Source organism: Canis lupus, chromosome 5 (genome assembly GCF_011100685.1).
Source record: "Canis lupus familiaris isolate Mischka breed German Shepherd chromosome 5, alternate assembly UU_Cfam_GSD_1.0, whole genome shotgun sequence".
In the NCBI taxonomy this organism is placed as follows: Eukaryota; Metazoa; Chordata; class Mammalia; order Carnivora; family Canidae; genus Canis; species Canis lupus.
Window position 1 is genome coordinate 61,987,461 of NC_049226.1, and position 15,013 is coordinate 62,002,473.

The 15,013-nt window shown below is 44.3% G+C and overlaps 1 protein-coding gene across 1 annotated transcript; it reads right to left on the bottom strand.

The window, feature by feature from the left end:
* Positions 1-74: 74 nt before the first annotated feature.
* UTS2 (urotensin 2) lies at positions 75-12,090 on the bottom strand. The gene is given in 7 exon segments (XM_038538817.1): positions 75-260; positions 944-985; positions 2,027-2,137; positions 3,454-3,568; positions 4,645-4,730; positions 4,733-4,808; positions 11,968-12,090. Coding segments are annotated over 7 exon segments (675 nt in total). The 3' UTR covers positions 75-138.
* Positions 12,091-15,013: the final 2,923 nt, after the last annotated feature.

Sequence of the window (15,013 nt, forward strand, 5' to 3'; positions counted from 1 at the left end):
CTCATGATATTTGCAAAACATAGAGGATTTATTTTGCTTAGGTTTCTTTTTTTCCTATTTTCAAATCAGGCATTTTTGTTTTTAACTTTCTAAGATGATTGTTTTTGAGTTGACTAGTAGGTAGGTGTTCATTTCACTTCAGACACAGTATTTCCAGAAGCATTCAGAGGAAGGTCCGTGTTTCTTATCTGGTTTCCTGATTCTGCCCAAAAGATGACTCAGGAAAATGTTAGGATCTTGTCCAGAGAAAGCCTGAAATTAAATCCACAAACAAACAAACATAGGTTATCAGTGAATTAAGACCCCTACAAGAAAAAGGAACCATAGCTAAGACTTAGGACCTTTGAAAAGTGTGTGTGCTCTGTTGTGTGGAATGTAATTGTGGTGAGAGCCTGGAGTGTGATGGCTTTGGAAGGACTCCCTGCACCCAGCCAGGGGTCCCCCCGTCCACTGAGCCCTCTGATTGCCATGATGTGTCCCAAGCCCTCATTGACCTATTTCTATTTAAATACTCGACCAGTAGCCTGTTCTCTACATTACTATCTTCTGTGTGAAATAGATCCTATATTTCCCCTGAAATTAACCTTTATTTCTCACAAACTTCCAGTGACAGCAGGGCTGCTGGCCCCTGGACCATAAGTGGGAATGATGAAAGAGAAAGCACAGGGGTGACAGACTGGAGAGGATGGCTTTACCTCTTGTTTGTTCTTTTAAACCTGTTACAATAATATACCCCAAACAGGCACTAGGTGAGTTCTTAGGGTCACATATAGGAATCAGAATTTAGAAAAATTAATGCTTTGAAATAACACTGGCTTGAAGGTACGATTTCAACACATGCTTGAAGGTATGATTTCACCCAGGGCAAACCCCGTTCAAGAATTTAGAACCGTTTGAAGTATAAAATGCCTCACCTAACTGTGATAAATAGAGTCACTTACCTTTCTCATACTTCCTTTATGGTTAGCAATGTCGGTACTGAGACCTGTAAGACAGTATTTGAAAACTATTCATCAAATCTGTGATTTCTGTTTTATGCTTGTTTTACTTAGACTATAAGAGGACTAAGTCATGTCTAGTTTCTAATCTTTCTGTTTTCACTCTGTAGCGATACTTACTTGAAGGCAGCTAGGCAGGGACCCTTATTCTTTCTTGCTGATAGAATTCCCAGAGGGCACTGCATTCTCCCCAAGAAGTTATCAGTTCAGTAGTTTATTAGAAACATTTTAAATGAACGAGTTTTCTTAATATTAAACAGTGTCTATTAAAAGGCTCCATTTCGGGGCGCCTGGGTCACTCAGTCTCTTAAGTGTCCGACTCTTGATTTGGGCTCAGGTCATGATCTCAGGGTCCTGAGATCGAGCCCCCTCAGACTCCATGCTCAGCAGGGAGCCTACTTGAGATTCTCCCTCTCCCTCTGCTCTGCCCTTCCCCCTCAAAAAAAGCCTCCATTTCATTTCCAGAATGTTCTGATCACCTGTGTCAGTGCATAGAGGCATACAGTCAGAAAACAGTAAAAGCTGATGGTTTATTGGGGGCTGGGTGTGACTGTGGTGAGCATTTTCCTTGCATTTTCTCATCAACTTCACAACAGCCCTGAGAGGTAGGTATGTATACAAACCCTGCCTACTGATGAAGAAACTGAGGTAACAGATGATTAAGTAGCTTGCTTAAGATTTTAGCAAGTGGGAGCAGGATTTAAAATGGCACTTATTGGAAACTGCAATAACACCCTCCTTATCCAAATAAATCTATGCATTAAAAAATTTATATTATGCTGAGGTGCCAAGGAGAGCATGATGCATGCAAGGAGTCAATGAGAAAGAAAACAAGATTGCAGAGGAGTCTTCACACCAGAAAGGGAGAATGTTGGGCAATTTATTAGCCTGTATTATAGGTCATCTTTCTATTCTATTTAATTATTATTCTATTTAAACGGGTGTTTAACCTCATCTAGTAGATAGAAATAGAGAGTAATTCAGTAGCAATAAAAATTAGACCACTAGACATGCAAGAATTATTTTACCTGCTTCCCTAAGACCGTCCTCCCTCTCTGCCCCTGGTCTCTCCAGCAGCATTTGCAAGAGGGACACTCTTTCCAGTTCATCCAAGGCCAATCTTGCATCTCCATCATGTGCTACACAGAGTAATAATACAGGTTAGTAACAGTGTTCGCCCTTTAATTACTTCTGTTCCCTATTGTCTTTGGGGGGCACTGGGGCAGGGAGAGAATACTAGAGATGCCTCAAATGCTGTGTTCATGATTTGTCAGTAGTATTTTAACAGAGAGGTGAAGATGCTATGTCTGATTTGCAAGCTGGCAGGACAGAAAATCAGGAGTGGATCTAAGTCTGACTCTTCACTGCCATGTGTGACTTTGCCAAGCTGCTCAGCTGCCTTGAATAGGAGAGCAGAGCTGAGCCACAGGACCAGTTAAAAAATGTTTCCACTCCAAAAGTGGTGCCTTTTGGTTTCTATTTACTGCTGCTCATTACATTTTACTTGTAGATATTTGAGGATAAAATTGGAGAGGGAAAATGAAGGGGTGCCTCTCTGGGAGCCAAGATTGTTTATGTTCCAGTAAACCAAATAAGATGGCACCACTCCTTATCTTCCTAGCCTTCAAGATTTGAATATAATCATTATTAGAAAAACATCAGGAGATCCCTGGGTGGCTCAGCGGTTTAGCTCCTGCCTTTGTCCCAGGGCGTGATCCTGGAGTCCCGGGATCAAGTCCCGCATCGGGCTGCCTGCATGGAGCCTGCTTATTCCTCTGCCTGTGTTTCTGCCTCTGTCTCTCGTTCTCTCGCTCTCTATGTCTATCATAAATAAATAATCTTAAAAAAAAGTCAGCCTTTGAAATACTCTTTCAAGACTTTGATAGTAACATTTTTAATGTGAAATTTGGTCAGCTTAATATAAGATGTATGGTTAAGATGTGTAAGATGAGTATGGGATGCGCATGGACGGTGGAAGGCACACTCAGTGGAGACTTGGCACCAGGATAGCTCTCTTGGCTGGCTGCTGCTGTGCTGAAGTCAGAGGCTCCAGGAGTCCCAGAATACCAGCATGCTTGCAGCTTACAGATCTTTAGCTACAACTTCACTTGGAAGACAATGAATTGAATTCATTATAAAGGCATCTGAGTACATTCACAATATTTCTGAAGAATATTAATGAAAAACCTGTAAAATTTGGCCACACGTAAGTGTGTGTGTAATGAGGCTCATTTATGTTGGAACAAATAAATTTGAAAAATTGAGGCAAGAACTTGAAGGGAGGCTACCACCTGTTAAGGGTTTACATAAAATGCACTCATCTGAGTTTAAAAAAAAAAAGTCATAATAATATGTACATTTTCATTGAAGACAGTGATATAATCAATCTTGATTTCATCTCATGTTTGCTTTGCACTTTTCTTTTTAAATAGCAGAGATTCAACAAAGTTAATGCCTGTTTTTAGCCAGGAACAGGACAGGAGGTCAGGAGCTGTAGCAGTGGGTAGGCAGACATGAGTGGCCAACAGTGCTTGCCTATCATCAAAAAGCCTCTTGGAGAAACTTAGACACTAGGAATGACAAAATCAATGGTATAGAAGAGTTTTTTTTTCCTTAAAAAAAAGTCTAAAAGTACCCAAAGTTAAAGACAAGTTAAAATCCACTTAAAATTTTTATGCATCAGTTGTTTTATGTCTTAAACTAAATTAAGAGGAAATAGCCAAACTATTATTTTTTAATATGATTTTTTTTAATTCAACCTACACTTAAACTGAATGAAACATCAATCAAAAGGACAAGATACTTGACCTGGAAAATGATGTCATCTCTAGCTCCAGATTGTCCCTTTTTAATTCTTCAATAAACATTTTTGTTTCATATAGCACATGTCAGATGATTGCTTTTTAACTAAATATAAAAGAGTTTTAATCTATAATTGGAACAACAAAATTCTACATCTAATCAGTTCATTTAAAATAGAAACTAAAAGTAATGATGTTTAAAATGTAGTACAATTTTTTAATCGAAAAAAAAATTGACCAAAAGTTTGGATTGCAGATATGACATGAAATAAGCAAAGCTACCTTTTATTTCCTCTTACACTTTAGAAAGAAAAAAAAACTAAAATGTGCTCTGTAAGGATCCTCTAGTATTTTTTCCATATCTAGGATTTAATTTAACAAGACTCCTGCAAACAAGAATTCCCATTCTTATCTCTAACTTTGCGTTTGAGACCCTTGAAGACTTTTTCAAGACAAACAGAAGGGGAACAAATTCATCTTACCTGAGAGCTGTAGGACCTCTTCCCTGGGGTCAGGGACAGGCAGAGAGAAATGAGGATGTAAGCATCCGAGGAAAAGCAAACAGGATATCAGCTTATACATGTCGAGCAAGAGATAGGAGTCTCCCTTCTTGGCTTCTGTTGCTCAGAACTTCCAACTTGCTCCTCATTCTGTGATCAGTGATTATATATATGATCCTATGACTCACATCACCCCCTCCAAAAAATTAAATTTATTGGCCATGGAGGCTAAAAGGCAATCACTTTGCATTGATGTAATTTTTCAAGGTAACAACTCATAGACAATAAATTTACTGTCATTGCCTAGTGTCCCAAGTAGGTATTATATAAAGACAGAACAGTTACGTTTATAAATCTGGCAAAAGGAGTAACTGAGAGCAATAAATCATGAGTCAAAGAAAGGGTCATACATGAGTTGAAGTGGCCAAGGGAAAAGACATGGATTTGTGAGTCCTAGCAGGAGTGATGCAGAGCATGACATGGAATGTGTTAGTTTCCCTTTCCTTAATCTTTCAAGAGTGATTGATGAGTTGTCCTGTTGTACTGAGGGCTGCCATACCGGAAGAATGACAATATTTGGATTAAAACTTAAAACCGGTTCTTTACATTAGTGAAGCTAAGTTAAAATGCACAGCAAACACTCAGGATCAGAGCATGTCTTAAATTTCAATATTATTCATTGAGGAGGGATGGAACACAAACCTGAAAACCTCACTGATGAGTATTTCCCAAGCCTAACTGCTGTGTTTTGCTCCTACTCTGCCCGGCCTGGCCCCAGCCTGGACCATCACATGGCCTCCCTGTGGGTGCCCTCAGGTCCACACTCCACCCCACTGGCGTCCACACAGCACAAGGATGCCTCTGACACAGAAGTCGGATCATGTCAGGTCCTTGCTCAGAACTCTGTATGGACCTGAAATAAAAGTTAAAACTACAGAATTATTAGAAAAAAACATGAACCCCTTCACAACCCTGAGGCGAGCAGACATCTCTTAGCTGAGATATCAACCATGTAAGCAAGAAATGGATAAATTGAACTGCACCAGAATTAGAAACATCTGCTCTTTGAGAAAGATACTGGTAAGGAAATGAAAAGACCAGCTATGAGAAAAGTCAGAAAACATGTCTGATGAAAGACTTCTCCATTGATATAAAATATATCTATATCTATATAGAACCATGTCCCAGTAAGCCAACAACCCAATGAAAGGAATGCATACATACTCCACAAGAGACAGTGTGCAAGTCTCTAATAAGGACATGAAGAAATAACATTGTTCTCATCAGAGAAATGCAAATTAAAATCACAGTGAGGGGCTGCAGTCTAAAAGACCAATGATCTCAAATGTTGGCAAAGATGCAGAGCCCCTGGGGGAATCAAAACAGCACAACCTCCCTGGAAAACAGTTTGTAACTTTTTTATAAAGTTAAACATACATTAAAGTATATAACCCAGAAATCCTTCTGCTAGGTCTCCATATACTCAAGTGAAATGAAAACATAGATGCAATAATCACTTGCATGCGAACATTCATAGCAGCTTTATTCATAATAGCAGAGAACTGCGAACAACCCGAGAGGTCCATCCACAGACGAATGGATAAACAAGCCATACTAAGTCTTAGGATGGAGTTCTACTTAACGTACAAAGGAACTGCTGATAAACACAGCGTGATCTGAAAAAATTTTGTGCAGAGTGAAATAAGCCAGACCCAGGAGAGTCATGTGGCATGATTCCATTTAAATGAAATTCTAGAACTTGCAGCACACTTCCACAGGAGGTGGAGGGTTGACTGTGCGGAGACTCGGGGACTTTTGGGGGGGAATGAAAATGTTCTATATCTTGCCCAAGGCAGTGGTTACATGGTTATATATATGCATTGACCAAAACTGTACATGGGTACATTTTATCCTATGTAACTGATACCTAATAAGGTTGATTGTGTCTTAAATCTCCCTTGGCTCCTATTTCATGTTTCTTTTTCTTTTTTTTAAAGATTTATTTATTTATTCATTCAGAGAGAGCGAAGAGAGAGGCAGAGACACAGGCAGAGGGAGAAGCAGGCTCCATGCAGGAAGCCCGATGTGGGACTCGGGCTTCCTGGGTCTCCAGGATCACACCCCAGGCTGCAGGCGGCGCTAAACCGCTGCGCCACCGGGGCTGCCCTCCTATTTCATGTTTCACTTCTTCAATGATGCTCTCCCCTTAGAGCTTAACTCGACGGCTTCCTGAACACATTACTGCCTCAAGATCTTTGTAGTGGCTGCTCCCCTCCTGAAATGTTCTTTGCTCAGATGTGTGCCTGGCTCTCTTCCTTGCCTTCTTTGAGTGTTTGCCAGAATGCTGCTTCCTACATGAGGCCTTCCCTGAGCTGACTACTTAAAAATTGCAACAAATGGGGCGCCTGGGTGGCTCAATGGTTGAGTGTCTGCCTTCAGCTCAGGTTGTGATCCCAGGATCCTGGGATCAAGTCCCGCATCAGGCTCCCCGCAGGGAGCTGCTTCTCCCTCTGCCTGTGTCTCTGCCTCTCTCTGTGTGTGTCTCTCATGAATAAATAAAACCTTTTTTAAAAATTGCAACAAACCTATCCCCAGCATTACTCATACTCTTGCCTCTCTCAATTTATCCCATTGTACTAAGCACCTTCCAGCATGGTTACATATTTCAGGTCATTGTATGTAATAGGCACTCAGTAAATATGTTTAACCAATGAATGAGGTGTCAACCATGTGTCGGGCCTTGTTTCAGGGACAGAATGGTGAACAAAGTAAGTTTTCTCCTCTCATGAACTGTCTCACTGGAGGCAATAGCCAACAAAATAAGTATTTGCTGTGATAGTTTTTTATTGCTATAAGGAGGAATAAAGCAGAGGGAAGAGACGGTGCACAGTGAGGTAGACGGTCAGAGGGCCTGTCAAGTAGCCTCTGGGAAGGGGAAATGTGAGCAGAGACCCAGGTGGAGTTGGGGAGCCATACTTTGGGGGATCTCCCAGAGGAAATAGGGGAATGGCCTGAGCGTCCTATTACTGGTGAGGAAGGAGGGGCATGCTGCTAATGGGCAGGAATGGTCCAGATCCCTGGGATGGGCAGCAAGGGATTGTCAATTCCTGGACAGGGACAGTGACGATGTCAGGGAAATTTCACATGCTCACAGGTCTAGTGGGATGGAGGGTGGATTCGTCTATGCATTCAGTGGACACCTGAGCACCTATAGCACTCTTCCACTGCCAGGTGGTGGACACAGCCTTGGACCAGGAGACTCCCTCTCTCTGGCTCCAAATTTCCTTGCCTTTTAGCTCATCTTTTTGCTCTTTGCAGAACTGGCTTTCTTTTCTTTCCCACATGTATTTGACCAAACATACACCCCACTGCCCAAAATTGGCCTTTCTTCAGTTTAAGAAGATCAGCTCCTACATCTTATCTTTAAATCCAGTTTGCAGATTCCTGGGATAAAGCGTTAAACTGGCCCAGCTTTTGCTGAACGCCCGCAGGGAGGGTGCCTGGGGGCAGCTATTGCCCAAGAGAGGACCGTGGACCCAACAGACATCCAAATGGAATACCATATAGCAGGAGAAGAAGTACACCCAGTAATCCTGCTTTCAGAAATATACCCTAAGGAAATAATACAGCAGAAGCAAAACATTATCTGAAGGCATCCTCTACAGCCTTATCTGTGGAGTCCAAAACATTGAGTCAAAGGATGCAGACTGAACTGCATACAGGACTCAAGAAGTGATCATGTAAATGAGCAAAGCTGGCTTTATGAATGACAATAGTGAGTGGTGAGGAGTGTGGCAAAGTGGAAAGTTTATGTTCTCTCTGAGGGTGGACTCCTACTGCTGGTTGCCAAATCTCAATATTAGAAATCTGAATTTTAAGGGCTATTCATGATTTCTCTTGGCAACTAATTAAAAAAACAAGAATAACAAGAGTCCTTGGGTGGCTCAGTCAGTTAAGCATCCAACTCTTGATTTCTGCTCAGGTCTTGATCTCAAGGATGGAGCCCTGCATCGGGGCTCTGCATTCAGCAGGTAGTCTGCTTGTGATTCTCCCTCTCCCTCTGTCCTTCCCCATGCCGTGCACTCTAACTAAATAAATAAACATAAAATTAAGAAAAAAACAAGAATGATAAAAAGTTCTGTAAGTCCACTATGTCTGTCAAATAGTACACACCCACAGGCACCTGGTTCAGCCCTAAATGCCCAAAATAAATGTATAAGTTAGAAGATCATGGAGCTTAGCAACACATAGTTTTAGTGATCATTCAAATAATAACTGATTATAGAAACTTGGAAAACATGGGCGCCTGAGAGGCTCAATCAGTTGAGCTTCTGACGCTTGGTTTCAGTTCAGGTTGTGATCTCGGGGTCGTGGGATGGAGCCCCACATACAGCTTCATGCTCAGCTCAGAGTCTGCTTGAGATTGCCTCTTCCCACTACATGTTTCTCTCTCTCTCTCTCTCTCATAAATAGATATATTTTTTAAAGATTTTATTTATTTATTCATGAGAGACACAGAGAGAGAGAGAGAGAGAGAGAGGCAGAGACACAGGCAGAGGGAGAAGCAGGCTCCATGCAGGGAGCCTGATGTGGGACTCGATCCTGGGTCTCCAGGATCACACCCCGGGCTGCAGGTGACACTAAACGGCTGCACCACCGGGGCTGCCCTAAATATAAATTTTTTAAAAAAGAAAAGAGACTTGGGGGAGGCAGAGTGCCTGGGTAGCTCAGGCCTTGGGCTCAGGTCATGATCCCGGTGTTCTGGGATTGAGTCCCACATCCGGGTCCCTGCTCAGCGAGGAGTCTTCTTCTTCTCTCTCTCTCTCTCTGCTGCTCCCCTCTGCTTGTGTTCTCTCTCTCTCTCCAATAAAAAAATAAAAAAAATTTTAAAAAGGAAACTTGGAAAACAGAATAATGTTAAAGAAGTAGGATACAAGGAGATTGACCCTATGTAAAAAAAAAAAAAAAAAAAAGAGGACTATGGACAAGAACTAGCATGTAATATTTCAAAAGTAAAAAAGCTGTGTTAGGGTAAAGGGCTGTTCCATTAAAATACTATTTTATTGTATATATTGCATACCTATATATTACATATATGTATGTATGTATGTATGTATGTATTACACGTGTGTGATATTATGACACCCATGAAGCAAAGTCCTGCAGTGAGGTCGGGAAGCAGGCAGACTGAAGTGTGGGGGTTGTTGGTGTCCCTTGAGGACAATTCTGAGAGAGGTGCGGTGAACTTTAGACGCCTCTTCTCTCTGGAAGAGGCTCTCTGCCAAGCTTCGTCATCCTCTGGTGACTCAGGGGTTCCTCTGACAGTTATTAGTGATGATTTTACAGGATGGCCTAATTAAGTTACTACTAAAGGCTTAAGCTCAAAAGAAAATTAGCTTCTTTTCCTTCAACAGACCATCAATGACAATGTCACCTTGTCCCAGAAATGCACAGCACATCATTCGGTCCTAACAGTCCTTGCGTTAAGCAACGCAGCTTTGTGTTTATGGCAGAACAGGTGTGGACGATGACCACCTTTTGGAAGAGATGGAGTCCCTTTTATTTGTTGCAAATTAACTTTTTTTTTTTTTCAGAGACTTTACTTATTTGAGAGAAAGAGAACAAGCAGAGGGTGCGGGAGGGGCAGAGAGAGGAGCAGACTTCCCACTGAGTAGGGAGCCTGATGTGAGACTTGATCCCAAGACCCTGGCATCATGACCCGAGCGGAAGGCGGATGTTTAATGGACTGAGCCACCCAGGCACCCTGTAAATTACCTTTTTAAACCAGAGAGATATCTTTTGTGTCTTGCAGAAGCAAACAGTTAATATGATGTGTTTTGGGTGACTTGTACCCATGGAGCACCAGAGTCTATTGGGTAACATAAAAGTCAAAAATCTCTTTTTGGTCTGTTTTGAAACTGATCTGAGTTCACCATCTCTGCTGCCGTCTCTACCCTTGTGTCCTGTGGGCATAACTTTTTGCGTATGGTCCTCAGTTATGACAGCTCCCTAGAAAGAAGTTGATAAGAGTGACTTTGCCAGGTGTTTTGAACCTTTTCAGCACTTTCTTAGCACTGACCATCAAAATTCAGTGACAATCTATCAGGAACGTATTTGCGCTGTGACACAAACAGTGAACAAACAGTTGCACAGTTGCACCAACAGTGCAGCGCTGACACCAGTCTGGAGGCAGAACTTCGTCCCTGACACATTCCGATGACATTTCAGACATCATGGGGATCCACTCATTTCTATTCATGTAAAATCATAGGTTATACAGATGTAGAGTTAATGTATGTTAATGAAAAATTTAACCTAATCTATATTCGTTATAGGCTTAATTTATATTAATTTATATCTCAGATAACCATCGCATGTAAGTGGCTATTGAATGCCTCCCTTGTTGATTGCACTACAGCGCTAACCCTTGGGAATCACAGCCACCCAGCACCACCCCAGGAGTATCAGGAGCTTCGTGGGAGAGGTGAATGAGGATCGACTGAAAAAACAGCCTGAACCAAGGCGCAGAGGAGGTGCTTAGTGTGTTTGCAGAAAGCTGGACCCAGCTTGCTAAGACTTGGGAGGTAGATGGGACTAGATCACATCACAAAGTTGAGGAATTTGGATTTTTGTCCTTCAATAGCGAAGAGGAGAGGCAAGGAAGGATTTTATTTATTTATTTTTAAGATTTTACTTATTCATGAGAGACACAGAGAGAGAGAGGCAGAGACATAGGCAGAGGGAGAAGCAGGCTCCCTGTTGTGGGACTTGGTCCCAGGACCCCGGGATCATGACCTGAACCAAAGGGAGACGCTCAACCACTGAGCCACCTAGGTGCCCCCAAGGGAGGTTTTTTTTTTTTTTAAAGATTTTATTTATTCATGATTGAGAGAGAGAGAGAGGCAGAGACACAGGCAGAGGGAGAAGCAGGCTCCATACAGGGAGCCTGATGTGGGACTTGACCCTGGGTCTCCAGGATCATGCCCTGGGCCGAAGGCGGCACTAAACCGCTGAGCCACCCAGGCTGCCCCAAGAAAGGGTTTTAAATTAGGGAGTTGTGTCGTTCTCATCCAGGTTATCAGGTGATGATAGATGCCATGAAAAAACACCAGGCTTAGGAGGGTGTTGGGATGCAGGGGGGCCCTTTTAGGTAGGAGATCTATATGGAACAAAAGGAGAGTGCCACGTGGCTATCTGAGGAAACAAAAAAAAAAAAAAAAAAAAAAAAAAAAGCATTCCAGGCAGAAGAAATAGTGATTGCCAAGGCCCTGGGGTAGGACTGGGTGATGCCTTCTTTGAGCAACACCCAGGAGGTCAGTGTGGCTCCAGTAGAGTTGATCAAGGAGGAGAACAGTGAGGCTTTGCCAACAGAAAGGTGGTAGAGGGACAGATACAGATTCCTGATGGCTATTTTAAGGACTTGCAGTTTAAGGTGAGTAGTATAGTAGGAAGCCCATTTGGAGGAAAGATGGCAATACGTGAATTATGTTTTAAAAGACTCATTCCAGGCCCCTGTGTGGGGAGGTCCTCAAGGGGGGCAGGGCAGAAGTGGAGAGACCGCCCTCTGGAGGCTGGAACTGGGGGTGGTGGGAATGGCCAGACTATAGCTACTTTGAAGGACCAACCAGTAGGATTTGCTGGAGAATCAGGTGCGAGAGAAAAACAGACATCAAGGATGACCTCAGTGTTCTTGGCCTGAGAGCCTGGAAGGGCGGTGTCCCCTGTAGACAAAATGTGGACAGCCATGAGTGGAGCAGGTTTGCACAGGATTGTCAAGAGTGCTTTGGACATGTTGGTTTGGGGTGCCTACTAGCCCCTCACCTTGGGCAGAGGTCAAGAAGGTGCTGGAGGCGTGCAGGGTCCAGGAGGAGGACCTGGACCGTAGATAATACCTGGATCAGCAGGTGTGTAAAGCCACAAGGGCCTCATGAGTCCCCAAGAATGTGAGGGCAGACAGGAGGGGCAGATGAGGGCCCAGGAGACCTACCAAGTCTTTGGCAAGAGCAATTTTGATGGCGTCGAGCATTGAGAGACTGATTAGAATGGGCTCAGGAAATAACATGGAAAAGCCTCATAGGCTGAGCACCTCCTCTTCCGGTGGAATAGTAACAATGATGGCAACGCAGGTGTCCCAGCTCTGCGCCGTGCGTGCAGCATGTGCCAGAGTCTCCAGGATGAGGGACAGAGCTACAGCAACGTCTCTGCTCTCCAGATGACTGAAGGGAGGTGGCACAAGGTCCAGAAGCCTGCCAAGTTCCTGCAGCTTATGAGCGCTGGGCCTGCGACAGGGCCCCACGTCTGGCCGGGCTGCTTGTGTCGCCGTACTTGACACTGTTGGAAGGGGGGAGCTCTGTGACCAAGCGCTTTCAAGGGGAGCCCTGGGTGCTCAGGGGTCCTTCCACTGCAGGGATGCCTGAGAGGAGCCACTTTGTGGAACTGGAAGAGTATGGCCCTGCCCAGCCCTCCCTGAAAAGGGAGTGACCACAACGTGTCTAGTGATAACAGCACTACTCGATGGGCCTAGATTCTTATAAACTAAAAGACAAGTCCATCCATTTGTCTTGAAAATGTCACATTTCCATGAGACCTTGTAGGCAGCCACAGATGGGCTGCATCTTCACTTTCAGGCATCATTTTTCTAGCCGACACGTCCATCCCCATCCCTGTGACCTAGAAGGCCACTTTCCAAAGAAGGATGAGCTGCCAAAGCTGTGACACTCCGGGTCTGGACTTAATGCGCCGGGGGATGCGTCACGCATTGCGAATGAGGGCGGGAGAGGAAGGGTGCCAGGTAAATATCCACTCTCTTTATTGATTTGATTCATCCAATTGCATAGGAGCCCCTTTTAGGCAATGTTCAAGGGAATGACTCAAATGTCACCTGAATGAGGCCCAAAAGGCTTCCGCCAACATTTTTTCATATTTCTGATGTCACAGGAGGCTTTTAGTTAGAATATTCCTTGTGTCTGAGGTCTGGGTGTGGAGTTCAACGGAACCGTAGATCTATGAGGAGAATGGGCGCTGAGCCCAGCTGGGATCAAGTACCACATTGGGCTTCCCGCTCAGCAGGGAGTCTGCTTCTCCCTCTCCCTCTGCCCCTCCTCCAGCCTCTGTGTGGGCTCTCTCAAGTCAACAAATTTTTTAGAATCTTAAAAAAAAAAAAAAACTGCACACTGATAGCCAAACAAAGTTGTGTTTTTTGACTCATTTCATAAAACCATGTATCACGAGGAACCATGCAGTATCTCAGTAAGGAGGTATTGAAAAGGACCTACGGGATTTGGGGTGGGTGATACGGCGGGGTGGGGGCTCCAAGAAGCAGGGCTGTGCTCTGGATTGGATGAAGAGGTGATTCTTTGCTTGGATATCTCAATAATTCTAATCCAGAAAATAGGACAAACCATCTGAGGCTACTGCTTTGATTGGAAGAGAAGCAGCCATCTCGCATGTAAGCCAGAATAGGGGGTGTTGGATTATTTTTGTGTTTCCAATGAGTTGTTTTTGTCTGAGCAGACCTGCTTTCCGGCGCTGTTGTTTTGTCTTGGTCCAGGACAGACACAAGGTGACCTTGTCTGATGGGGTTCCATGAAATCAGTGTTCAACAGGACCAGCTGTGGGGGCCAGCCCCACTGCCAGGAGCTCTTACCATCCATCTGTGTGCTTATTTCTCAAATACATAACACAGTAAGCTTTCTCCGTGATGGACACTCAGTGATTTGTGAGCACAAATTTCATTTAATCAAATGCTGCCTTACGATCCTCCCTCACCTCCTATGTCCCCTCACCCTGCTCTGGCTTTTCTCCACAGCCTCTGACATGCAGTGGGTCTATCTAGTGTCTCTGTGTTCCATGAGGGCAGGGCCTTCTGCTCTGGTCACTGCTGTATTCTCATGACCTGGAACATAGCAGGTCCTTAAAAATTTGTTGATGCTGAACTTTAATTAAAGAATGTGTTATCTGGGGGCATCTGGGTGGCTCAGCTGGTTAAGTGTTGCCTTTGGCTCAGGTCATGATATCAGGATTGGGCTCTCTGCTCAGCGGAGACTCTGCTGCTTCTCCCTCTGCCCTTTCCACATGGTGGTTCTCCCTCTCTCTCTTTCTCTCAAACAAAGTCTTTAAAGAAAAAAAAATGTGTTATCTGTATGATACATACATGCCTGGCCAAATCACACCTGGTCTTTTCTAGTACAATTACCCAATGTGCTGATTTCCAGGGCCATTATTCTAAAAGATAATTAGCAGCAGTCTCATCCACCCACCCATTATCCACCCATCCATCCACCTGCCACCCACCATCCATCCACCCGCTTACAGCTTTTATTGGTTTATACATAGGTCTCATTCAGAAAGCGAACATCTTTGGAACGTTTCCCAAAGAGTTTTCCTTTCTTGTTTTTCTGTGTCCATGTGTCTATAATCATAGGACTGCTGTATCAGGTGCTTCGCTAACATCTGGGCTGGGCCGGGGGGTCTGGGAGGCAACACTGGTGGCCTGAGCACGAGGTCAGGAAGTGCCTTGGCCCTGGCAGTGCAGTAGTCCCGCGTAGGACCACCACCCGGGGTCAGGGGTACAGGGCGCAGGGAGAGGGGGACTGCGGATCCGCACGGGGGCGCCGCCTCTCGTCCCAGCCGGCCAGAGCGGAGGCGGGCCCTGGGCGTGGCTAAGGGGCGGGGGCGGGGCGAACCGGGCAGGCGGGGCCTGGAGGGGTGATGG